Source organism: Ctenopharyngodon idella, chromosome 10 (assembly GCF_019924925.1).
Source record: "Ctenopharyngodon idella isolate HZGC_01 chromosome 10, HZGC01, whole genome shotgun sequence".
NCBI classification, from domain to species: Eukaryota; Metazoa; Chordata; class Actinopteri; order Cypriniformes; family Xenocyprididae; genus Ctenopharyngodon; species Ctenopharyngodon idella.
Window position 1 is genome coordinate 19,566,329 of NC_067229.1, and position 24,828 is coordinate 19,591,156.

The 24,828-nt window shown below is 37.9% G+C and overlaps 2 protein-coding genes across 5 annotated transcripts in view; one reads left to right on the forward strand and one right to left on the reverse strand.

The window, feature by feature from the left end:
• The window catches only part of LOC127520432 (E3 ubiquitin-protein ligase RNF123), a 169,401-nt gene that overhangs the window by 61,921 nt on the left and 82,652 nt on the right, over nucleotides 1–24,828 (reverse strand). The window contains exon 36 of one of the 3 annotated variants that reach the window (XM_051908497.1): nucleotides 19,945–20,091. The exons of the other annotated variants lie outside the window; for them this stretch is intronic. Within the exon in view, the coding sequence (XP_051764457.1) occupies nucleotides 20,049–20,091 (43 nt within the window). The 3' untranslated portion in view covers nucleotides 19,945–20,048. Of the gene's footprint in view, nucleotides 1–19,944; nucleotides 20,092–24,828 lie in introns of those variants that run through there. 3 annotated transcript variants of the gene reach the window in all.
• Nucleotides 116–20,429, forward strand: amigo3 (adhesion molecule with Ig-like domain 3). 2 transcript variants are annotated; one of them, XM_051908500.1, is made up of 3 exons: nucleotides 116–977; nucleotides 1,253–2,660; nucleotides 19,860–20,429. In XM_051908500.1, the coding sequence occupies exons 2-3, from the start codon at nucleotides 1,362–1,364 to the stop codon at nucleotides 19,935–19,937; spliced, it is 1,377 nt and encodes a 458-aa protein (XP_051764460.1). In that variant the 5' UTR covers nucleotides 116–977; nucleotides 1,253–1,361; the 3' UTR covers nucleotides 19,938–20,429. The 2 variants fall into 2 exon arrangements, with proteins under 2 accessions (XP_051764460.1, XP_051764459.1); XM_051908499.1 differs by lacking the exon at nucleotides 19,860–20,429 and having other exon boundaries at nucleotides 1,253–3,742.

The window sequence follows — 24,828 nt, forward strand, 5'->3', positions numbered from 1 at the left end:
GCTCTGGCAAACACTTCCCTTTCATAATCTCCGACTTTAACCAATCAGTACTCAGAAGAACCCCCCCTCCAGAGCGCCCCTCCTCCGAAACTCCATGCCTGTCTGTTTATAGAGCGCAGAGAGGAAAGAGAGAGGCAGAGAGGGAGTGTAGTACACACTCAAGCTCTGCGAGGGAGAGAGAGAGACAGAGAGAAAAAAGAGGAAGACCCATACAATTCAGAGTGAAAATCGGAGGAACAGAAAGAAAGGATGGATGCTGAAGAAGAAAATTTTGATAAGAGAGAAGGATCTGGAAGAGGTACCAAAAAGCTTTAAGATCCTGATCATTGTTTGTGCTTTCATCTTTTCACCAGTTTTTCCAGATGCCACGTGGACACAGCAAGCTTAAGAGTCACCGAGAGTTATTAGTCCTAACACGGCAAATGTTCTTTGACATTTTAACAAAACGAACGGGGGGAAAAGGTATATCTAAAATTTAAGGACTACTTTCTCCAGGTACTGAAGGAACATTGATAAACAACTGTGCTGTATCCTTATCTTCTGGTTAAAACAAACAACAGATTGCTTGTATTGTGAGGGTTACTGTGGACCAGTGCTCGTGTGACACGTTGTGTGCCTGCTGTTCAACTGAGGGCAACTATATTAACTGAACTGGACAGGATGCTGACTTTCTCAAAAACATCCTCCAGCCTGCGGCAGCAAGCTAGCACTTGATTTAAGACCTCTTCTGTTCCATCTCAGATGTCAGGACTGCAAAACAACACCAACTGTTAAAAGGATGGTTCACAGAAGGTTGGGCTCAGCCTTGAGGATAGGGCAAAAACAATTGTTTTTCCTTCAATGACTTAAATGACCATGACTTCAACCCTCTCTATCTGAGAATGGACAAAAATCTGGAGAAGCACTCAAAATCCAAGTGCCAGCCAAACAAGGAGATATGAGGCGGGATATTTGGAGTAACTGTTGGCAATCTTAAGGTAAAGATAATCTTGTGGTCTTCAACTTCTAAGATTAGAATTTGACTGTTTAATGTGGTGTTTCTGGATCAGACTGACAGTAAGTTGAATAAATAATAATAGTCCTCGAATAGGTGCACTCTCATGCCTTAGGCTGACAGAACAGTGCCAAGTGAGAAAAGAATTATTAAGTATCCGCTGTATTATTAAGTATAATTAGGTATCCGCTGTATTAAATAACAGATTTCTTTTTGTTCTCCCTCTCTCTTGCGATCTGATCTGTCCGATTTTTAAAGATAGGAATAGCTAATCAAGACGACAGCTCTGTCTCAAACAGCGTGTGGACCTCTACCCTGGTGAAACTCTGGCTGCTCTGATTCCTAACCAAAGCATCCTTACGGCATAATGCTGTGTGCTCAGGGTGTGGCCGCTCCCCTAATGCTGAGCTCTTTTTTGCTGCAGCTAGTCAGAGCCAATCTCCCTTCAGGCTGCCTGATTGCATCTGATATCCTAAGCTGCACCAACCTTGGCCTTGACCAAGTCCCAGTAGAGTTGCCTGTAATGGTGGCAACATTGGACTTCAACCACAACAACTTAGAATGTCTTGAGGACGGTAGCTTTGCTGGCCTTCCCAATCTTGACACCATACGGTTAGCTCACAATCAGCTGAGCAGACTCACTCCTGGAACCTTCCGGAATACAAGTAACATACGCCATCTGGATCTTTCCTCCAATCAACTGAACATAATTGAGCAGCACTACTTTCAAGAGTTAGTAGGAATCAAGGAATTACTCCTTTACAACAACCGCATAGTTAGGGTAGAGAGCAAAGCCCTGAGCGGTTTGATCAACCTACGCAAAGCCTACCTGAGCCATAACAGACTGACAGACTTCCCCTTCTTTTCCATTCAAGAACATGCCAATTTGAATACCTTGGATTTAAGCTCGAATCGTATGCCCAACCTTCCAGTCGAGGATATTGCAGCTCTAGAGGAATCAGTACAGCAAGGGTTGTTCCTGCACAACAATACCCTAATTTGTGAGTGCTCCATGTACAGCATGTTTAAACAATGGGAGCATAGAGGCTTTAACTCAGTGAGAGATTTTCGGGAGGAGCATACCTGCTTGCTTTATGGCGAGCACCGTGCTTCAGTGCGGTTTCTTCAACATGTGCGATTCTTTGAGAACTGCACACTAAAACTTCAAGCGAAGACAGAGAGTATGACAGCAGACGCTGGAAATTCAGTGAAGTTAGATTGTGAAACATCATTGAAGGGAAAGCATCTTACCTACTGGTGGGTATCACCTCATAAGGAATACATTGCTCCCCCTGGTAATAACAATACTCTGCGAATGTATGCAAATGGTACTTTGGAAATCTTGGCAGCTCAAGAGAAGGACTCTGGGGTATACTTGTGCATGGCTCAAAACCATCAAGAGTCACGCAACGAGACTCATGAAGTTAATGTAACTGTGTTGTTACACCATCCGGAGGTGGAGTCCTTTAATACTGGCTTCACAACCCTGCTGGGCTGTGTTGTCAGCCTGGTTCTGGTCCTAATGTACCTCTACCTGACACCCTGTCGCTGCTGGTGCCGCAAGCAGCCCCTACCAGCGACACCAAGCCCTGCAAATGAATGCAGCGCCCAGTCATCTATCCTGACGCCCACGCCACCTGCCACCACGGAGGGCCCCGGCCGCAAGGTCAGTAACAACAAGCATGTGGTCTTTCTGGAACCCATCAAGGAGGCACAGAATGGGAGGCCGCGGGCAGCACTGGCCCTCGAGCATCCCAAGCTGGCAGTAACACGGAGCGATGCTGACTCTGTCACTTCCGTCTTCTCAGACACCACTATTGTGCCATAGCGGCTGCTTACTGTCATCCCAACGACCTGCTCAAATGAGCACGTGGGTCCTTCAACGTGGCAGTCTGCAACTGCACAGCTACTCAGGACAGATCAGGGAGAGGGCTTTGAAAGCCCTTAGCAGGGAGCAGAACAGAGCAGGAAAGCACATACAATCAGAGAGAAGAACGATATAAAAAAAAAAAAAAAAAAAAAAGCAAAAAGATGGAGCCATGTGCTCCCAAGATTTGGCTTTAAGGCTTGACTGAGCCATGAGACGATACAAGATGAAGGAAATGGTTTGAAACTACAAAAGCTGAGAAGGGTAAAAGCTTCCCCTTTACCACTGCTTGAGCCTTGATAGATTCATAGCTATGAATGCCTTGTCTAGAGCATATAACCCACAGAATACTGCATAAACCCTACTCTACTCTAGAAATAGCATGAATGATATGAAGGAGAATGACAAGAGCATACTGAATTTCTAGTTTTTTACAGATATGACTAGAATGTTGACTTTTTTAGGTGTCCTTTGTACCCCTGTGTTTCACATTGACAACTTGGTGAGTAGTTAGCAGCAGTAAATCCTTTTCAAGCGGTCATGCCCACTTTGAAAATGTAATGTAATTTTGGTCATAAAAAAATGCATCTACAAAATAGTGGGGATTGTTGAGAAGTTTTTACAAAAATTGACATTTAGACATGCAAAGTGGTGCTCCTAAGCTATCAGAGCGAATGTGGATATCACACAGATATATATTCATAATGAGATTATTAACTTGAAATAGATGAAATTGAATAAAATGGAATCTGTGAAAATACTGAAGTACTTTCCCTCCTCCCTAAGCATTTCATGTTTCCCCTTGCCTCCCACTCTTCTCCCCCTTACATGAATCCCTTCTTTATCAGCTTCCTAATAAATCCTTCTGCTTCGACCCCAGAGGTAAATGTCTGCCTTCTTATTGTTAATTAAAGTCACTTTGGCCAAGGTGAGCATCCAAATTATAGAATGTGTCCTGACGTTCCAGCTTTTCTATTCAAGAGAATGAAATTCTATGAGAACAAAATGTCATCAAAAGCTGCTGCCAGCCAGAGCATGAGAGAACTTTTGTGATATATCTGGGATCAAACCTAAATGTTCATGAATATCACAGCTACTTTTGTTAACAGCATACAAAAATGCCCTTATTTTGTTGACAATGGCACACAAATATTCTACTGACCACTAAAGTTTGTGTGATGATTTGGAGATATGCCGTGACCCACAAATTAAAACAGGCATTTAAAGGGAGTATTTTACAATAGTACATTACCCTTGAGCCGAAGCCCATCTTCCCCAGAATAACTGCATACTAACGTGTTCCATCTGCTTTATGAATCAAAACTTTACTGCCGTCACTAAAACCACCATCATCACAATCATATTTCTATTTACCACACTTTTTGTGCTACAATTCTAACCAAATTTGCATGGACAAGCATTTTGCATGCAAAGTTTCCCCCAAGGCTCTGAAGTAGTGGGGTAATTTGTGCCACTAAAGGGATAGTTCATCTAAAAATGAAAGTTCTGCCATCATTTACTTACCCTCATCCTCAACTACATTCCAAAATTGACTTTCTTCTTTGAAAAATAAAAGATGATATTTTGTGAAATATGTCAATATGTTCATACATTGGAAGTCGATGATAACCAAAGGTGCTTGGTTACCAAAATTGTTCAAAATATACTTTTTGAAAGTTCCACAGAAGAAAGTAAGACATACAGATTTGGAAAGACATTAGGGTAAATAAAAGATGGCAGAATTTTCACTTTTGGGTGGACTATCACTTTAAGTTTTCTAGCATTCATAAATATATTTCAAAATGTATTTTACAATGGCATCAATTAAGCATCTTTAAAATAGGGGCACAGAAATATTACTTCTCAAAATCTCAAAATCAAGGGTTACGTTGAATAACTAGAGAAAAAATAAACTTACATTTCAAATAAAAATATGAATGTAAATCAGAAAAAAAACTATTTACAAATCCACAATATTCACATATTCTAAATTTTAATCTATTTTGCAGCACATCACATTTTCATTAACTAAGCTGCAACTTTTTTGAAAACATCATTTTATCATTTTTTTTAATAAATATTTGCATTTGGATGAAAAGCTTACTATCACAATTAGTTGAGGCATATCTTATCTGGAAGCATCTGAAACATTTTGGGAAAAATGCTTCAATCAGTGATTCTTGGCTAAAATTTAGCCAGACAATTTTACATTGTTTAATACATTTTCAATTCAACAACATATATTGATACATATATTAGGAATAAAACTGAATTTTCTCATACGCATTTAGTAATTCAGTTGAATCTGACAGGCCATTTCTAAATAAATATTAACATCAAAGATCAAAATTGTGCATAATCTGCTACATTAAGCAGCTGACACAACTTACCAACTGGCACATCCTACCCACACTCTCCCTAAAGCAAAATATTTTAAAGTCGTGAAATGTCTTAAAATATCCACCTGTCATTTATAGTACATTCCATCATTGTCACCACCATGAGTGTATGTTCTGCTGGGTACGTGTCTTATCATGCAGTGCAAAACTCCTGTTAGGGGACTGCAATTGCTGCCTCTGAGCTGTGTGTGGTCCACCTCATTAGTGCATTATTTATCACATGGGATCAATACTGTCAAAGAACAATATGTCAAAACTGTGACAGCACAAAAAAAAGCACAGGAGAAACCTCATATGAGCCTGAGGCTAATTAAAACCCAAGGTTTTTCTGTAAGAGGACTATTTTGATATCAGTTCCATGTGCATGTGTGTACTGTGAATATTCCATCGTTAGGAAAATAAGATTATGAGACAATACCCAATAACACACAGGGTAGTAGTATGACTAAAATCTAAAATCTAAATTCGTTGATGACGAATCTTGTATCATGTTAACAGTAATAATGATATATATAAAGGAGCATAAAATGTATGCAGTATATATACACACAAACACCACTAAAAAAAGCATCAACAAGGAAGTTTACAACACAGATATTCACAGTATGGGCATATTGTGCATCCTATATTGCAGGTGAATGAACAATAAGTAAAGGGAAATCCTGAAGTCATTACATCTGCTGAGATCTAAAATGTTCTTCCCTCATGCACCATACTGAGTTTCAGATGCCTGTGTGGGAAGACCAATATGGGCTTTTGTTTGAGCCACGAGCATTAAGGGATCCAAGATATTTTCTCTTTACCATTGCTGCTATAAGACACATAGATTACTAATCCACATTGTCAACCCGTTGGAAACAAAACAAAAACAAAACAAAAAAACCATGAAGTAAAAAGGCATTTTCACCCCAACTCTTGAGACAGACAGACAGACAGACAGACAGGATAAAAAATTAATTCATATAAATTTTATATACATAAAGTTTATATACATTTACATTTTTCCCCAAAAATTATGATTATCTGGCATTTGGTGGAAAACCATGTTTTATAGTTTTGTTTCTTAGTCCATATTGCACTTGGTGTAAACAGTCCATCACAACTTAGTCATTAATTTAAAAGGGATATTTTCTTCTTAATTCACTTATTTCAGACATTTAATGCAGAAAGACCTTGACGACAAGGCATGAAAACAAACACACTGCTTTAGTCTCCCTTAATGCAGTCACATCAGCTCGGCTTTCATTTGCTAGCTTTTCTGCAGTATTTCCACCATTAAAGCTCAGCAGGACAAATCCAACAGTTATGCCCAACAGCCTGTGAACATGTAAATGAGGAATGTGTAATTGATTAGCTTGACTCTATTCCTGCACGTTTAAGAGGGACTGGAAGTGTTATAAAAAATAATAATAAAACCTTGCATTTGAGAGAATTAAATAGCTTATTTAACTACAGTGTGTCTGAGGCGGGACCTTAGCAATCATAACGAATGACAAACCATCATCCGAATCAAAAAATTCTAATCAAGAACATTACAAAAATACATTCTGCCATGCAAATAGGTTTACAGAGCAAAATGTGCAAATTCAGAAAAGGAATATACTTGGTTTAGCTTTGCATTGAAGATGAAATTAAGGCGAGGGGTTCTGTTGGAATCCCTGAGAAGACTTGACAGATGAATCACCTTCCTTTACAACATCTTTCATTTCCTGCTGTTCTGGCCAATCCATTTCATAGGTATTTCATCATATAGCTCGACAACAGTCCTTCGATTACCAGCAAGCAAATTTAGAGGGCTCATCAATCAAGAATATTTACAGTTGTTCTGATGAACCTTCCATGCCAGGCAGACTAATACAGAGCTGAGATTGGCCCCCTACAAATACTGTCTGGACAGATTTAGCAGTAACCCACATCTGATATGTGGTTGTTATTTGGTTGTTCTTTGATTCTGTGGACTGTGCGGGTGATATGTATACAGTAGGTAGTCAACCGAAATGCCTATTACCGCCATGGGACCACAGCGTTAAATACAATCCAGTCACATGTGACACTCGTTCTCGAATTCACCACCAGGTGGCGCAAAGGGACGGATTGCAACATTGCTCAGTAAGGCTGTAATTGGGACGTTTTTACTTGTAAATGAAGATAAAATAATGAAATAAATTACTGGTAATAATAGTAACAGTAGGCTAATAGTAATATAGTATTATGACATTTAATCTCGGCAAATTATTTGTCATATAAATTCTTAATGTTTCAGCTATTTGACTATTGTTACAATGGAAGATTACAGGGCAGCACATGAAGTGTGCTTACATTTTACTGTACAGCACTCACCAGTATTCTAAATTATTACACAAGGTGTGCATTATGCCATAAAATAAATTAATGGAGATTTTTAGGTGGGTCTAAATTGTGAAATTTTTGATCACTTTTTATTAAATCGTTCCTTTGTAGCCTATAAGGTTGGGAACATTGTAGCCAATTAATTTGTTCTTATGATTTGAAAAACAAAGAAACGAATACGTAGGCTAAAAGGAGCCACAATTTAACTACAACAATGGAATTGAAACACGGGCGAATTAGCCTAATAAAACGACCTCATGTTTCAACTGACTTTCAACGCAGGCCTACATAAAGTCTGGGGACAGTTAAACTTGTTAATTAATGAAGGTTTGCATACAGAGTTCAGTGTTTATATTCCCTGTGTGATGCGATGTAAAATTAAGATGATGCAGCTTCAGTAAAGATGTCAATAAAATGAACACACTTTGGTCCATAATTCAGAATTAATTCAAAAAGACATTGCAGATATTACAGTGAAAATTTAAGTTAAGTTTTATTATAAATAATCATTATTTTATGTTGTGTTATGTTTTCCCCATGAAACAAACAATGACTACGTTTACATGTGCACCAATAATGCGATTATTTATCATAATCAGAGTAAGGTCTTAATGGCAGTAAGATTTTTACATGACACGAGCAGAACTCTTCACTCCAGTTTACATGCAATTTTCATTACTCTGGTTATTCGCTAATAAGTATGGTTAAACCACACTCAGATAGGCATACAATATGCATGTTACCGGCCATTGTTTTAATCTACTCGCATCAAATTCAAAATACATTTTATGCATTTACTAGATATTACACGGCGTTGCGATGAACATCACAATGGCGGGTTTGCCTACGCTGCTGTCACGTTCTTCGTGCCGTCTGGATGAAGATATGGAGCAGAGACTGCGCAGCAAGTTGTGTTGCCAGAGTTTAGAGATTTGGAGAAGGGAAAACTTCAGAATAATGTCACGGAGTTCATTGGTGAAATTGTGTGAACAACACACGGCATCCATGTACGTCCGAGCACATGTGCACTTTGATAAGATGGGTAATAATGTGATTAAGGTGTTTACATGCCTGTTTATTGCGATTAAAATCGGCATACGCCACCTAGTTTAATGCGATTATGGTTGCTACGACTATGAGCTTAAAGGGATAGTTCACCCAAAAATGAAAATTCTGTCATCATTTACTCTCCCTCAAGGTGTTTCAAACCTGTATAAATTTATTTGTTCTGCTGTACACAAAGGAAGTTATTTGGAAGAATATTTGTAACCAAGCAGATCTCATCCCCCATTCATTAACATGGAGGGGTGAGAAATTTTTTTTAAAATGTGCAGTTTATGTAGTTTGCCAAGAACATGGGTGTGAAGTTTGTACCATTTCGTTTTGATTGGAAAAAGCTGGCCTAGTAAAATGAAGTAAATCATCTGATCAAGCAAAGAATCTGATTCTGTTTTAATTCTTCAATCATTGAAATAATAAAATATTTAACTATTATTAAACTTTTATGGCAAAAATACTATATCCCGATTTCAGAGACATTATAGTCATTTCACATGACAATGATCCTAAACATACCGCCAAAAGAACAATGCAACAGCTTAAGGAGAAGAAGGTGACTTAAATCCTACAGAAAATCTGTGGATGGACTTGAAGAGAGCAGTCCATTGCCGCTCACCACAGAATTTGACTTGAACTTGAGCAATTCTGCAAGGAAAAATAGGCAAATATTCCTCGATCTAGGTGTGCAAAGCTAGTACAGACACATCCAAAAAGATTAACGGCTGTAACTAAAGCAAAAGGTGGCTCTACGAAGTATTAAATGAGGGGACTGATGACTTTAGAAAGTGAAAGTGACATGTGAAGGCCAAGTATGGTAACCCATACTCAGAATTTTTCCTCTGCATTTAACCCATCTAGTAGTGCACACACATTAGAAGTAGTGAGTAGTGAACACGCATACTGCAAACTGTGGAAACACACACCCAGAGCAGTGGGCAGCCCAGGGAGCAATTCGGAGCAACCTCAGTCATTTCATATTATATATATATATATATATATATATATATATATATATATATATATATATATATATATATATATATATATATACACACACATACAGTGCCCTCCAGAAGTATTGGGACAGTAAAGACAAAATTGCTCTTTTAGCTGTGATGTCAAGACATCTATAAATATGATTAAAAGATTAATATGAGGCAGAAGTACAGAATGTCCCATTTTATTATTGGCTGTTTCAACACAAAATGTTTTACCAACTAAGAAGTACAGCACTTTTAGAGTTTCATCTCTCTGCCTAATGTGAGCATAAGTATTGGGACGGTTTAACTTGAAGCAAACGTAAAAGTGTAAAAGCTCATATTTAATTGTAAATCCCTTGCAAGCAACAGACTCTTGGTTTCACACTTTGAAATGCTTTTCAATTCCTTTAATGCAGCCATTTTTAATGGTTGCTTGTTTTGGGGAGTTTCTGCCTTTAGTCTCCTCTTCAGCTGGAGAAATGCATGTTAAATAAGATTTAAATCTGGAGATTGACTTGGAATGTCCAGTTTGGAAAGTACTGAAAAAGACAGATACCACTGGCAAGCTTCAGCAACCGACGATGACCAGGTCATCTGAGAAAATCAATAGCAATTGATGATAGACAAATGACAAGGGCTATGAAAAAAACTCTAAAATAACTGTCAGTAAAATCACCAGCAACCTCCAGAAAGCTGGGGTGATGGTCTCACAATCTGCTGTTCGCAGGAGACTTCACCAACAGAATTACAGTGGATACACAGCAAGATCAAACATATGATCAGTACCAAAAATAGAAAAGCCAATTTGAATTTGTTCTAAAACTCTACTGGCTCATGTTTTTGCAGAGTTTTATGGACAGATGAAACAAAGATTAATCTTCATCAAAATGGGAAAGCAAAAGTGTGGAGAAAAAAGAAACTCCAAATGATCCAAGGCATACAAGCTCATCTGGAAAGCATGGTGGAGGTACTATCATGTCATGGGCATGCATGTCTGCCTCTGGAACAGGCTCACTCATCTTTATTGATGACTTATTCAATGATGGCAGCAGAAGAATGAATTCAGAAGTGTACAAAAGAATCAGTGTTCAAGAAAATGCCACCAGACTCACTGGGAAGTGCTTCATATGGCAACAGGACAATGACCCAAAACACTAGTACTGCCAATTCAATCAAGGAGATTATCATGGTAAAGAAATTCTGGGTTTTAGATTGGCCAAGTTCAGTCTCCAGATTTAAATCCTAAACATTTCACCAGATGAAGAGAAGACTAAAGCCAGAAACTCCCCAAAACAAGCAACTGTTGAAAATGGCTGTATTAAAGGCTTGGAAAAGCATTTCAAAGTGTGATCCAAGAGTTTGGTGATGTCTATGGGTCACAGACTCGCTTCTGTGATTTTATGAAAGGGATTTACAATTAAACATGAGCTTTTACACTTTTACATTTGCTTTAAGTTAAACCGTCCCAATACTTATGCTCACATTAGTCAGAGGGATGAAACTCTAAAAGTGCTGTACTTCTTAGTTGGTAAAACATTTTATGTTAAAACAGCCAATAATAAAATGTGACATTCTGTACTTCTGCCTCATATTAATCTTTTTATCATATTTATAGATGTCTTGACACCACAGCTAACAGAGAAATTTTGTCTTTACTGTCCCAATACTGCTGGAGGGCACTGTATATATATACATATATACATATACATATATACATATACATATATATATATATATACATATATATATATATATATATATACACACATACATATACATACACACACACACATACCTACAAACATATGAAGATCATTGTGCATCTTATTGGCAGTGCAATAATGGTGTGGTCGGTCACATTAGCAAAAAAGGCATGAAGCACAGCTCACACAGAAGTCACTTTCAAACCAAGCAGCCTTTCTCTTTTGCAGTTTGAACAAGTTTAGAAATCTGCTTGGGGACATCTTTCACCTTCATGCGAAATTCTCATTCACTCCTATTGAAATTACTGGATTTCACTTGGGAAAAGTTCTTGCTTTCCCTGGGAATAAAAGCTATGACCTTCGTGTTGCTAGCACCATGCTGTACTGTTTGAGCCATTGTTCCTTAAACTTTGTTATTTACTGTTGTTCTCCTGTAGCTCAAACAATACAGCATGCCATTAGCAATGCCAAGGTCATGAGTTCAATTCCCAGGGATGCAAGAATTGATCAAATGTAAATGTGTACCTTGAATGCAATGCAAGTCACATTTACATATAAATGTAAATGTGACTGCAACTTTAGCAGATTGTTCATGCTGTTGCTCTGCATACAATAAAAGTAGATGGGACCACAATAAGGAAAAATAGGGAAATAAGCACTATAAAAATCTTAAAAGTGGTCCATCTGACTTTGTGAAATGAATAGGCTGAGATTTAAGCTGCAACTCAATGAAAATCTTGCCTTGAAAATCTTGCTTGTCTCCCATGGCTACCACTCACTCGTTTTGTTTTCCACAAAGGAAAGTAAGAGATAAAGCTTAATAGAATTGTCAAGGACTGACTTTCTTATTCAAACAGGAGTCACATTTCTTAACGTCCTAATTCCTAACGTCAGAGAGGGAATGCTAGTATACTCAAAAGTGGACAGACTCTCTAATGTATGACTTTAGGAGAAATGTCTGGCAGCCTTCATTAACAATTTATGACATCTCTCTGATTTTGAAAAAAGCCCAACAATCCAAAACCTATTCATGACTAAGCTAAAAATGAATTCAAGGCATGGCAAGTCGCACTTCAAAGTTTGTGACTAGGTCATGTTGGTAGTTTATAAAAGCGCAGAAAATTTACTTCAAATATAAATAATTAAATCAGTAAAACACACTAAAATAATAATAATAATAATAAAAACATTTAAAAATTCTTTTAGAAAGAAATATGATGGAATTACAGCTTTGCCCTAGATTCATTTAAAGTGGAAATCGATCCATGTAAGAGAAAGTGGAAAGTCTTGGGCGTCAGGGACCAGGTCAAAGTAACACCAATCCTTGCAGGTCAGCCTTCTCAAGTGCACATTACTATTGAAACACACACAAACATACAATGAAATGAAAAACTGCAGGAAAATTTGGAGCCAGCGATAAAACTGAAGTAGAGTGAAACAGAGACTGGACAGATTTTCTGCAGTCTTGTATTCGGAAGTATTTTTTTCATTAATGTTCTTCATAAGCATTTAAACTGGTTTGGTCTGGGTATCGATAGCACTATCATTAAGGACTTCCCTCGTTAGATGTGTGTGTGTGTGTGTGCGTATCCTTTTTCACTCTCTAAACCAAACAGGATGTTTAGACATGAACCCTGAGCCTGGAGTCCGCTTAAGTTAATTAGCAGGCATTGTTAATGAGAGCTCTGAGCTGTCAGTTAGCCGCTTCGCTGGTATTTGATGAAGCCATCCAGGGCAGGCTTACGATGACTTACTGCTATTAGCACTGTATAGCAGACAAGCAATTAAATATGACATCACGTTCAAAGACTTTCACCATATTAGTACAGCTCTCACATTGAAAAATAAATCTCATGAGAGACAAAATCTTATAAACACCTAACAAATAATGGTGCAGCACTGTAGCCAAACAGCACAACAGATGTTTGGAAAAAAAACCTTCCTGATGCACTGCAGGCTGAGGAACCAGTACACAGTACACTGCTGCTGAGTATTAAACAGAGAAACAGCTCAGTTTCACAGGTAAAGGGTGAGAAAGAAAGTCTGTAGAATACAAGGTGGCTTGGATCAACACGTGAAATGCTGAGGATTCTGGTTGGAATTATCAGGTATTGCACGGAGACAGGTGCAATGATTACAGATTTTTTAAAAGAAAAATGTTCTTTTGAGACATTTTTCATTGTGGCTTTTGAGTTCACAGTACTGTGAAAACATGTCCAACCCAGTCCAAAAACAGCATATTTTAAAACTAAGATGCAAAAATAAGACATCGAACTACATCTATAACATTGGCATCAATGTAATTTGTTGTTCAGAATTGGGAAGAAGTGGGATAAATACCATTATTTCTAAACATCAGAAGAACTAACAAGAAGATTTAGGAAAAGTAAAACTTTGCACCATTCCTGCCTGTGTAGCACCTACAGCTCTGCATTTCCTTTCAAATAATATCAGCTTAAATTAATGAGCAGCAGAAGTTTATTTTTAACAAGTTCCTGATCCCTGCAATCCGATCTGAACAGTTTGAACATTTTCAAACAGTCCTAATGTGATGCATGTTGTGCAAAGAGGTTATTAAAGGATGTGACTGTACTATACTGAACAAACTGGTGTTACTTATTTCACATGCGAAGAGTCTATTTAAATAGAAGTCTTCAAGGCACTGCAGCAATAAAACTCTTAACTCGAATTATATAATTATTTGTGACTTTTCAAGAAATTTCTGAGTAAAATAGTTTAAAAGTAAAATATAAAAAAAAAAATTCAGTGTGGCCTAAAAACTGTTTTGTTTATATAACGCCTTTGAGGGAAGAAAACTCAAACTGAGCACAGGTTTGTGTAATGGAATAATTCCTGCTGCTGATTTGACTCCTTTACAAATTTAATAAGCTCTCTGTGAGTTCTCAGCTGGTAAAAATACCATTATACTGTATGCACACACATACACCGAGCGTGTTTAGCACACAGCATTGTTTTGGATGTTCGGTAAGTTTCATAGCAAAACACGTCATAAAAGTTATTTTTTGTTTTATATCTTTAGATTCAGTGTTAAAAATGACTGTGTAGACATTTTTCAATGTGGCTTTTGAGTTCACAGTACTGTGAAAACATGTCCAACCCAGTCCAAAAACAGCATATTTTAAAACTAAGATGCAAAAATAAGACATCAAACTACATCTATAACATTGGCATCAATGTAATTTGTTGTTCAGAATTGTGAAGAAGTGGGATAAATACCATTATTTCTAAACATCAGAAGAACTAACAAGAAGATTTAGGAAAAGTAAAACTTTGCACCATTCCTGCCTGTGTAGCACCTACAGCTCTGCATTTCCTTTCAAATAATATCAGCTTAAATTAATGAGCAGCAGAAGTTAATTTTTAACAAGTTCCTGATCCCTGCAATCCGATCTGAACAGTTTGAACATTTCAAACAGTCTTAATGTGATGCATGTTGTGCAAAGAGGTTATTAAAGGATGTGACTGTACTATACTGAACAAACTGGTGTTACTTATTTCACATGCGAAGAGTCTATTTAAATAGAAGTCTTCAAGGCACTGCAGCAATAAAACTCTTAACTCGAATTATATAATTATTTGTGATTTTTCAAGAAATTTCTGAGTAAAATAGTTTAAAAGTAAAATATAAAAAAAAATTTCAGTGTGGTTTAAAAACTGTTTTGTTAATATAACGCCTTTGAGGGAAGAAAACTCAAACTGAGCACAGTCTACCACCAATCAACTCTTCCTTCTGCAAAGTGACTTAAAAGTCTTCATTCTGAACAATATATCTATTAATTTATTGTTTAAAGACAAAATGCCTTACAAGAACTTTAGTTACATTAAGGGTGTGTTCACACTTGGCAGGTTTGGTTCGATTAAAACAAACTCTGGTGTGATTGCTCTGTTAGTACAGTTCATTTGAATATGTGTAATCCCAACCCGGTTGCGCACCAAACATAGGCCACATTCACACAGCAGCAGAATATGGTTGTCAGTCATGTATTTGAGTCCTTAACACGGTTATAATTACACACAGTACGGTTATTTAAGGGAGCGACAACCACATTCTATAACCGAACTCACACCCGTAAATTTTCAGGACTCACAACCGCATTCTCTGAATATTCACGCTGTGTGAATGAACCGCACTGGACAACTAGTTGTCTGTCACGTCATACAGTGCGAGAGAGCCGCTACGCTAAAGGGGGTGTCATGTGTGTGGTTTCACTTTCGGTAACTTACAGCAAGGGAGAGATGAGCTGTGTGTCATCTGAAGGTTTTAGATCCAGTCACTGTTCCCCAATCCAAGGCCGCTCCCATCAGTTTTGTATTCCATGCGCGACTCAAATGCCGTGTCATGGGCGGCAGCACGAGGCGCTACAAAGGACGTGAGATGCAAGTGCAATGGCTATAGGTGTCCGGCTAGCGCATGTTTACATTGAAGTTGCTGTCAGTTAATGAAGATTTGATGGATGAACTCAGCTGGACTCTGTCCTGTCAAAAGTGATAAAAAGTGACTTTCCAGTTTTATGGACGTCGCCATCTTTGAAATGACTTTGGTCATTGTCGCCATGGTTACTAGTAAGAGAATACGGGCTTGACTCTCATTGCACATTCATACAGAGAGTATTCGAGACGCTGCTGTAAGTTGCTGTGTGAACGAGACATTTCGAGACTCACACCTGTAAGTAACTGCGGTTGTCAATCCCAAAAACTGACAGTGTGAACGTGGCCATACAGACCAAGACATTTTTAGGGGTTCTTGTCCACTTCCAAACAAACTCTGGTGCGGTCACAGACCAAAGACATCTAAACGAACCAAAAACAGGAAGTGATGTCACAAGATGCAACCCTAAAAAGGACAGAATGCTCAAGCATACCTGGCTTCTCTCATCATAGCTGTGATGTTTTCCATTACAGTTTGATACAGGCGTCGGAACTGCCATCTCTTTGCAGCAGATCTTTGTTTGTGTAATGGAATAATTCCTGCTGCTGATTTGACTCCTTTACAAATTTAATAAGCTCTCTGTGAGTTCTCAGCTGGTAAAAATACCATTATACTGTATGCACACACGTACACCGAGCGTGTTTAGCACACGGCATTGTTTTGGATGTTCGGTAAGTTTCATAGCAAAATACACGTCATAAAAGTTATTTTTTGTTTTATATCTTTAGATTCAGTGTTAAAAATGACTGCGTAAATGCCAAGCAAACTGGACTAAATATATCTTTTTCTTTTTTGGTCTGAGCCAAAAGTACAAAGAGAACTGAACTTTTTTTTTTTTCACTCTGCAAATGTTCTAACTAGGCAGCAATTCTGCAATTCGAGAGCTCCATTTGGCTGTTTTCGTAATGGCTGCATTAAACCAGTATTTACTGATCGGGAACGTTGACCACCTATGGCGTGGAGTCTCACAGAGCAGGGAATCATTGTCGAATGCTGCAACCTCAGTATATTACTTATCATCGTAACTGTCTAATAACACCCCACAGGGTCAAAATGTCTTATTTTTAAGCACTACAGGGAAAAAAAAATAAAAGGTAATGTTCTGTACTTCCACGACTGCATGCGTCCATGAGTCACCGCAGAGCTTGTGAGAAGCGTTCTTACAGCTTTGACGTGCCCGTAAACTGTGGGTTGAGTGAGTCAAGGTTCAGAATTGAACAGTAAGTGAAAATTCTCGTGCCAAATAAAGGGTTTTGATTCAATAGAAATTGATTCACATATTTTCTCTCTGGCAGAGCTCTGGAAAAGCATTGCCTGCTCTTCTACCTCAATATTTTCCATAAAACATCCATAACTAATGCTGCTAATCAATTTCAGGAGTGATTCATTAGTTTAAATCAATCTGTCGCCTCTATTTCATGACTGTTTTGTGATATGTTGTTATCATATTTGGTTCAGTGGTTCAGTTTTGCTCTTTGATTTTGAATACAGGTACAGTTTGGAATGGTACACTTTATTGTCATCTAAGGTTCCATGAATAACCTTAAATTTACATGGAAACCTTTCAATACACAAAGTGGATATTCTTTAGATTTTTGTAATGTGTAATGAAACCTTTATTTTAAGAATGTAGATACACATTAAAAGCAAAAGGCTTACAAGGACACTGGCCATCACACTTCAAAGGATGGTCATCTCGTCACTGTTCTAGACGAGTGAGAAAGACTCTGTCGTTCCTGCCAGAGCTGGTCAGATGGGCGCAAATACACACACATGCAAATGCATGATGGAGCAACAGGGATGTGATGCTTTGTGTTGAAATGTCCTTGGTAAAACAGATGCCAATGTAATAAATGAGAAATGGGATGAAGGTTAAAGGAGTAACACAATAGTGATAAACATCATGATTTTCTTTCATCTGTAGAACACAAAAGGAGAAATTTTGTAGAAAGTCCAAGCTGCTCATTTCCATACAATGTAAGTGGATTTTGGACAAAAAACAAACAATGTAATAATTAAATTTCTGAAGAAAGACTAAAATTTATGTTGCTATTCACCAAAAATATTTAACTCTATTGTACACTGTGAAAAAAATAAAATAAATAAAAAATAAAAAAAACTTAAATTTACAACATTTTCAAACTTTTAACCTTTTTAACAACTCTATCCTTTTTAGTGTTTTTACTATTAGAAGTTATAATGTGGCTTATATTTTTAATTACAAAATAAAACAATTTTAACAACAATTTACTGTATAAGTTCACTTGCCGTGCTGTCAAAATGAGTCGGAATGCGCACTGGCTAATTTCGAGCTACAAGCAAAACAAGGGAAAAATGTCAGTTTTCGTCGAAATTGAGGTTTCACACAAAATGAGTTCATTAAGCCCTCGTCTAGTGATCCCAATGCTCCAAATAGCAATTAAACGGCTAAAAGTATCTTTATTTGTATGTTTTCTGAGAGTACCTTTCCTTTGTCCATGAAAAATGCCGTTTTCCTCTGCTCGTTTCTGGACGACTGGTGCTTCCCTCAGCACAAGTTTGGTATTGTTTTAAAGCACAGCATTCCACTTTGTGAATATTCATAGCGAATTCTCGATGGCATGAGTCTGAACCAATGAAATGTGATTTTCAAAACAATTCTGATGTAAACAAAACGATCTTACTTGCGCTGACTGACAGATCCGAAGCGCGCGCACAAAGACACAGCGATCCCGATATACACATACAGTATACACAGAATTACAGTCTTGGCGAGTATTCACGCAAACATCTGTTATCTGTTATGTCTTAAGTGAACATTTGGTTAACTGTTGGGGAAAAACAGCTGATGTTTAACATATATTAGATCTGTGTGATACAGTAGGTCTTAACATATAGGCTGTCTGTTTCATTAATGTTAATCAAACAATTGTGGAATTATGGAAAAAAGTTGTATATATTTCCTATAGATATTTGGTTTTGACTTGGTTTGTGCCAAATTTGGTGGTATTACCAGTGATTTTAAGGTTTGGTTGCTAGGTGATTTTGTCTTGGAACCTTCAGAAAACTTTAACTCCATTTTTCTGAAAATTGACTTTGCTGACTCTATCGACTTCAAACAGGTGTAGCTTAGTAATTTTTTGTCAGACTCCCACAAATCATACATCATTTTGAAGGTTTTTTAATAGAGAATGTGACAAATAAATAACAAATAACTCATTTTGCCAGCACTGGTTACATACATTATAGTAAAAGAATTATGTAGATTTACACTGTAAATTATAGGGTAAGTGACACATTTTTTCTTCCAAAAACTACAAATATAACAGTATTTTACAGTCCAAAATACATATAATGTGGTTAATAGGTTTCACAAATAACATTTGTACCACTTCTTACGTAAAAGAATCAAACTTTTTTTTTTTACACAGTGTAGCTCTCATAACTTTTTTCCATTTACACTATGGTCAAAAGTTTGGAATAATTATGATTTTTATTGTTTTTGAAAGAAGTCTCTTATGCTCACCAAGGCTTCATTTATTTGAAAACCAAATAAGTGACATTTTAAAATATATTAAAATACAAAACAGTTCTTTTAAATTGTAACAATATTTCACAATATTACTGCTTTTACTTTATGTTTGATCAAATAAATTTTGTACAAAAGATTTCTTTCAAAAACGATTAAAAAAAATTGTAATTAACGAATGTAAGTGCGCTAGTATTTTAAACTACTATTATTATCATCATCATCTTATGGTTCTTTTTTTCACATTCATTGTAAAACAGAAGAATGCACATTCTTCAAAACTTCTCTTTTGTGTTCAACAGAACAAAGGAAGTCATATACTGTAGGTTTGACTTTCTTCATCATGAGGTTTTCATTTTTAAGTGAACTATTGTTAAAATAATCAAGCAAATCCACAATGTAAAATCCCTCTTCAGGCTTTCTGAAGGAAGTATCAAATGTCAGAGGCACAATATTGAGAAAATCCTGAATTGATTGCTTTTGCCTGTGTTACACTCTCAGTTCTTATTCTCTCTCATTTCTTTCTTTTTTTTTTTTTTTTGCTCTTAAGACGTGTCGATTCAAACCAGCGGTCACACAGCAGCCCTTTGCCCCTGACATATGGACCACTCGTGCATCTCCACAATAATCTCCGTGGATAAGATGACAAACACATCTCGGGCCGTAACCTCCTTTTCGATGTGTTTCTTGTACACTGCAAGAAGCCATACAACTTCACAGTCTTCAATAGCTTCTCTTCTTACAAATTCACAAGACTTTTTCTTGAAAACTCTGCCCACGCACTGTGTATCAGCAAGAAAAAAGAAAAAAAGAAAAAAAAAAACATTGCTGATAATTCAATGGAAGACAATGATGTTTACAACTTCTGGTTGAAAAATCTTGTGTGTAAATGCCACATCTTTCTTTATTTCCAGTGTAAAGCAATAATGAATGAGACTAAATGACAATATATGAATCCCTCCCTCTGCTTGAAATGCTAAAATGTTATTCTGACTGTGAATGTGATCTGTTATGATGCACTGTAGGAATGACAGGACAGCATGGCACTGACTAGAGATTTGAAATGAGGTGAGGATGGGGGAAAAAAAATGTCTTCAATAAAGAAAATCAAACCCACAAAGTATTTTTTTCAATGTTTGCAGAAAAAACATGCACAAGTCATGAAACAACTTTCGTAATGATACGAAAGGCAAAGACGTTGATCCCTGAAAACAAATTAAACAATAATAAAAGTGTTGCTTTTTGCTCATTCTAACAGTTATTCATAATCATGGCTGCACAATATTAGAAAAGAATAACATTGCACTATTTTGTTTTTCTTTAATATATATTTAGATCTTTTTTTTTTTTTTTTTTTTTTACTCGAGTTTTGAATATAAGAATACTAAACAAAAATATATTAGAAAAATACTATTACACTGTAAAATATACTGATTTTCAAACTTCTGTTGAAAAGTAAATGAACCAAACCACTCTGAGACACTGAAATACTGGATCATGGTCAAAATCCTGCACTAAGTGAGTTGAAAATGAATGAATGAGTGAATGAATGAATGAATGAATGAATGAATGAATGAATGAATGAATGAATGAATGAATGGATGGATGGAACGAGTGAGTGGAATGAGTGCGTGAGTGAGTGATTGAGTGGAATGGATGAGTGAGTGAGTAAATGAGTGAGTGGAATGAGTGAGTGAGTGAGTGAGTGAGTGAGTGAGTGGAATGAATGAATGAGTGAGTGAGTGAAGTGGAATGAATGAATGAGTGATTTAGCGAGTGAGTGATTTAGTGAGTGGAATGAATCAGTGAGTGAGTGAGTGAGTGAGTGGAATGAATGAGTGAGTAATTGAGTGAGTAAATGAGTGAGTGGAATGAGTGAGTGAGTGAGTGAGTGGAATGGATGAGTGAGTGAGTAAATGAGTGAGTAAATGAGTGAGTGGAATGAGTGAGTGAGTGAGTGAGTGAGTGGAATGAATGAATGAGTGAGTGAGTGAGTGAAGTGGAATGAATGAATGAGTGATTTAGCGAGTGGAATGAATCAATGAGTGAGTGAGTGAGTGGAATGAATGAATGAATGAATGAGTGAGTAGAATGAGTGAGTGAGTGAGTGAGTGAGTGAGTGAGTGAGTGAGTGAGTGGAATGAATGAGTGAGTGAGTAATTGAGTGAGTAAATGAGTGAGTGGAATGAGTGAGTGAGTGAGTGAGTGAGTGAGTGAGTGAGTGAGTGAGTGAGTGGAATGAATGAGTGAAATGAATGAGTGAGTGAGTGAATGAATGAGTGAGTGAGTGAGCGATTTAGTGAGCTCATCAGAGGAACCGGTGGAGCAGGACACCCCTCACCCTGATCACAGCTCCCAAACAACAGAGATTCAGCACAGCCAGAATCCTCCTATCCCATCAGACACTTCCCTCACATCACACTCAGACGACCTCTCCACACCAACAGAAGTAACGCTAAAACCAGAGGTCGCTCTTTTAATTGATTCAAATGGGAAATTTATTGATGAAAAGAAGCTCTTTCCCAAACACAGAGTGGCCAAACTCTGGTGTGCGAACACTCAGAGTGCACTCAAATCGCTAAGTGTGGACAAACTGGGATCCCCAAACCATAAAATAATCCACACCGGCACAAACGACCTGAGAGCCCAACAGGAGAGGGTGGCTACATCACTACAAACAGTGATTGAAAAGGCCTCAACCACCTTCCCACATGCTAAAATGACCATTTCCACACTGCTGCCCCGAAAAGACTTCCACCCTGACACTATCCAGCGGGTGAACGCCAACCTCTCCCGTGCCTGTGCACTTAAACCCAATGTGCACCTGGCACACCACCCCACCCTGGACTTCACATGCCTCTACGACCATGTCCATCTGTACAAAACAGCTGTTCCTGTCTTCGCAAAGACCCTAAAAGAAGTGGCCCTGAATCGGAACCGCAACAGCACCCCCAGGAGCAAAGGGTCCAACAACCTCCACCCAGACCTGTAAGAAAGCACAGTGTACCCCCAGAGAGAACATTCAGAAGACTTCCGTCACGACAACAGCACTCTAACATGCTGAGACCATCCCAGCCAACACCTGAGCATCTTCTCCCAGCCCTCACATCCTCACATTCAGTGAATCAGGCCAGACCAAAGCCTCTCCTACCTACCCCCTACCCCCTTCATACACAGCAGGCCCCTGGCAGCCACAGCTATGCTCAGATAGTGAGCAGAAAACCAACAACAGGACCAGTGCAAGCCACAACAACAGAGCTAAGAGACATCCGTCAGATGCTCAACCTCATCTGCTCACACCTACTGTCATAGGTCAAAACTTATCAACAAAACTAAGACCCTATGGACAGCAACGCATTTATAATATCATGTTGGAATATTCAAGGCCTGAGATCATCTACCTTTGGCCTCAAAAGCAGGAACACAGATTTCAACTCAGAAATAAAAAATTCAGACATCATCATCCTGCAGGAGACATGGAGCAGAGACACAAGGAAGAGACTCAGGAGGCATGCTTATTTGGTACAGATCAAATCTTGCCCATGCCATCAAAGTAGCTAAAACAGGACAATTCTATACATGGTTAGAAATTAATAGGACAGTCACCGCAACAGAGAAAAACATCTTCCTATGTGCCACTTATATCCCTCCAGCAGAGTCTCCGTATTTTAATGAAGATAGTTTCTCCATTCTTGAAGTAGACCTTAATTACTACCAGTCACAGGGAAGCGTACTGGTCTGTGGAGACCTAAATGCCAGAACAGGTGAAGAACTGGACACGCTTAACTCTCAGGGGGACAAACACCTGCCTGGAGGTGACGTCCTCCCCCCACCTATACACACACGAAGACACAACTATGATAAAACAACAAACAAAAGCGGAACACATCTTCTTCATCTGTGTCGCACACTAGGTATGTACATAGTCAATGGCAGACTAAGAGGAGATTCCTACGGTAGATACACCTACATCTCACCATTTGGTAGCAGTACAGTCGACTATTTTCTTACAGACCTTAACCCAAACTCCCTCAGAGCGTTCACAGTCAGCCGACTAAACCCACTATCAGACCACAGTAAAATAACCCTCTACTTAACCAGAGCAATGCCCAACCAAGAAGCATCTAAACAAACCCAGCTCCACTCACTTAGAAACACGTATAAATGGAAACAAAACAGTAAAGATACATATCCAAGTACAATTAGTCAACCAAAAATTCAAGTCCTATTAGATCAATTCCTTGCCACTCCTTTCCTACATAACAGTGAAGGTACAAACCTAGCAGTAGACAAGCTGAACAGAATATTTGAGGTCTCAGCAACATTATCAAACTTAAAAACCACAAAAAGAAAAGCAAAAAGACCACATGCCACTGAGAAATGGTTTGACAATGACTGCAAAATACTTAAGAAGTGAGAATCCTATCAAACCAGAAACATAGAGATGCTGACAATGAGAACATCCGTCATCTCTATCATGAAAAACTTAAACAATATAGGAATACTTTAAGAAAGAAAAAAGAACAAAACACAAAAAGTCAACTCATAGAAATTGAAGAATCCTTAGAATCCAACCACTTTTGGAAACATTGGAACACACTAAACAAATCTTACCATCAAGAACTAGCCATCCAGAATGGAGATGTTTGGATAAACCACTTCTCCAACCTTTTTAGTAATATAGTCAACAATCGGGAACAAAATGCAATGTACGAAAAACTAAGGGTTTTAGAGTCAACCATCAAAGACTACCAAAACCCCTTAGACTCTCCAATTACACTAGCTGAACTATTAGACAAAATACAAACCCTGAAAACCCAAAAAGCCTGTGGTGTTGATGGCATCCTAAATGAAATGATAAAATATACAGACCACAAATTCAAATTAGCCATCCTCAAGCTCTTCAATATCATCCTTAGTTCAGGTATATTCCCCAACATTTGGAACAAAGGCCTAATTACCCCAATCCATAAAAACGGAGACAGATTTGACCCTAATAACTACCGTGTCATATGTGTAAACAGCAACCTAGGTAAACTTTTCTGCAACATCCTAAACAGCAGACTAACCCATTTTCTCAGAGACAGAAATGTCCTGAGCAAGTGTCAAATTGGCTTCCAACCAAAATATCACACATCAGACCATATATACACTCTCCATACCTTAATCGATAAGCAAATCAACCAAAACAAAAGCAAAATTTTCTAATGCTTTGTTGACTTCAAAAAAGCTTTCGACTCCATTTGGCCTGAAGGTCTTTTTCTTCAATTAATCCAGTGTGGCATCGGAGGAAAAACATATGACATCATCAAATCAATGTACACAAACAACAAATTTGCTGTTAAAATTGGTAACAAACACACAGAATTCCTCCCTCAGTGTTGTGGAGTGAGACAGGGCTGTAGCTTAAGTCCTGCACTGTTCAATATATACATAAACGAGTTACCGAGGGCTCTGGATCAGTCTGCAGCACCTGGTCTTACTCTACTAGATACTGAAGTCAATTGCCTCCTGTTTGC

What these genes read in the sequence shown, in the direction of transcription:
- amigo3 (XM_051908499.1), top strand. Translation starts at nt 1,362, where the DNA reads ATGCTGTGTGCTCAGGGTGTGGCCGCTCCCCTAATGCTGAGCTCTTTT.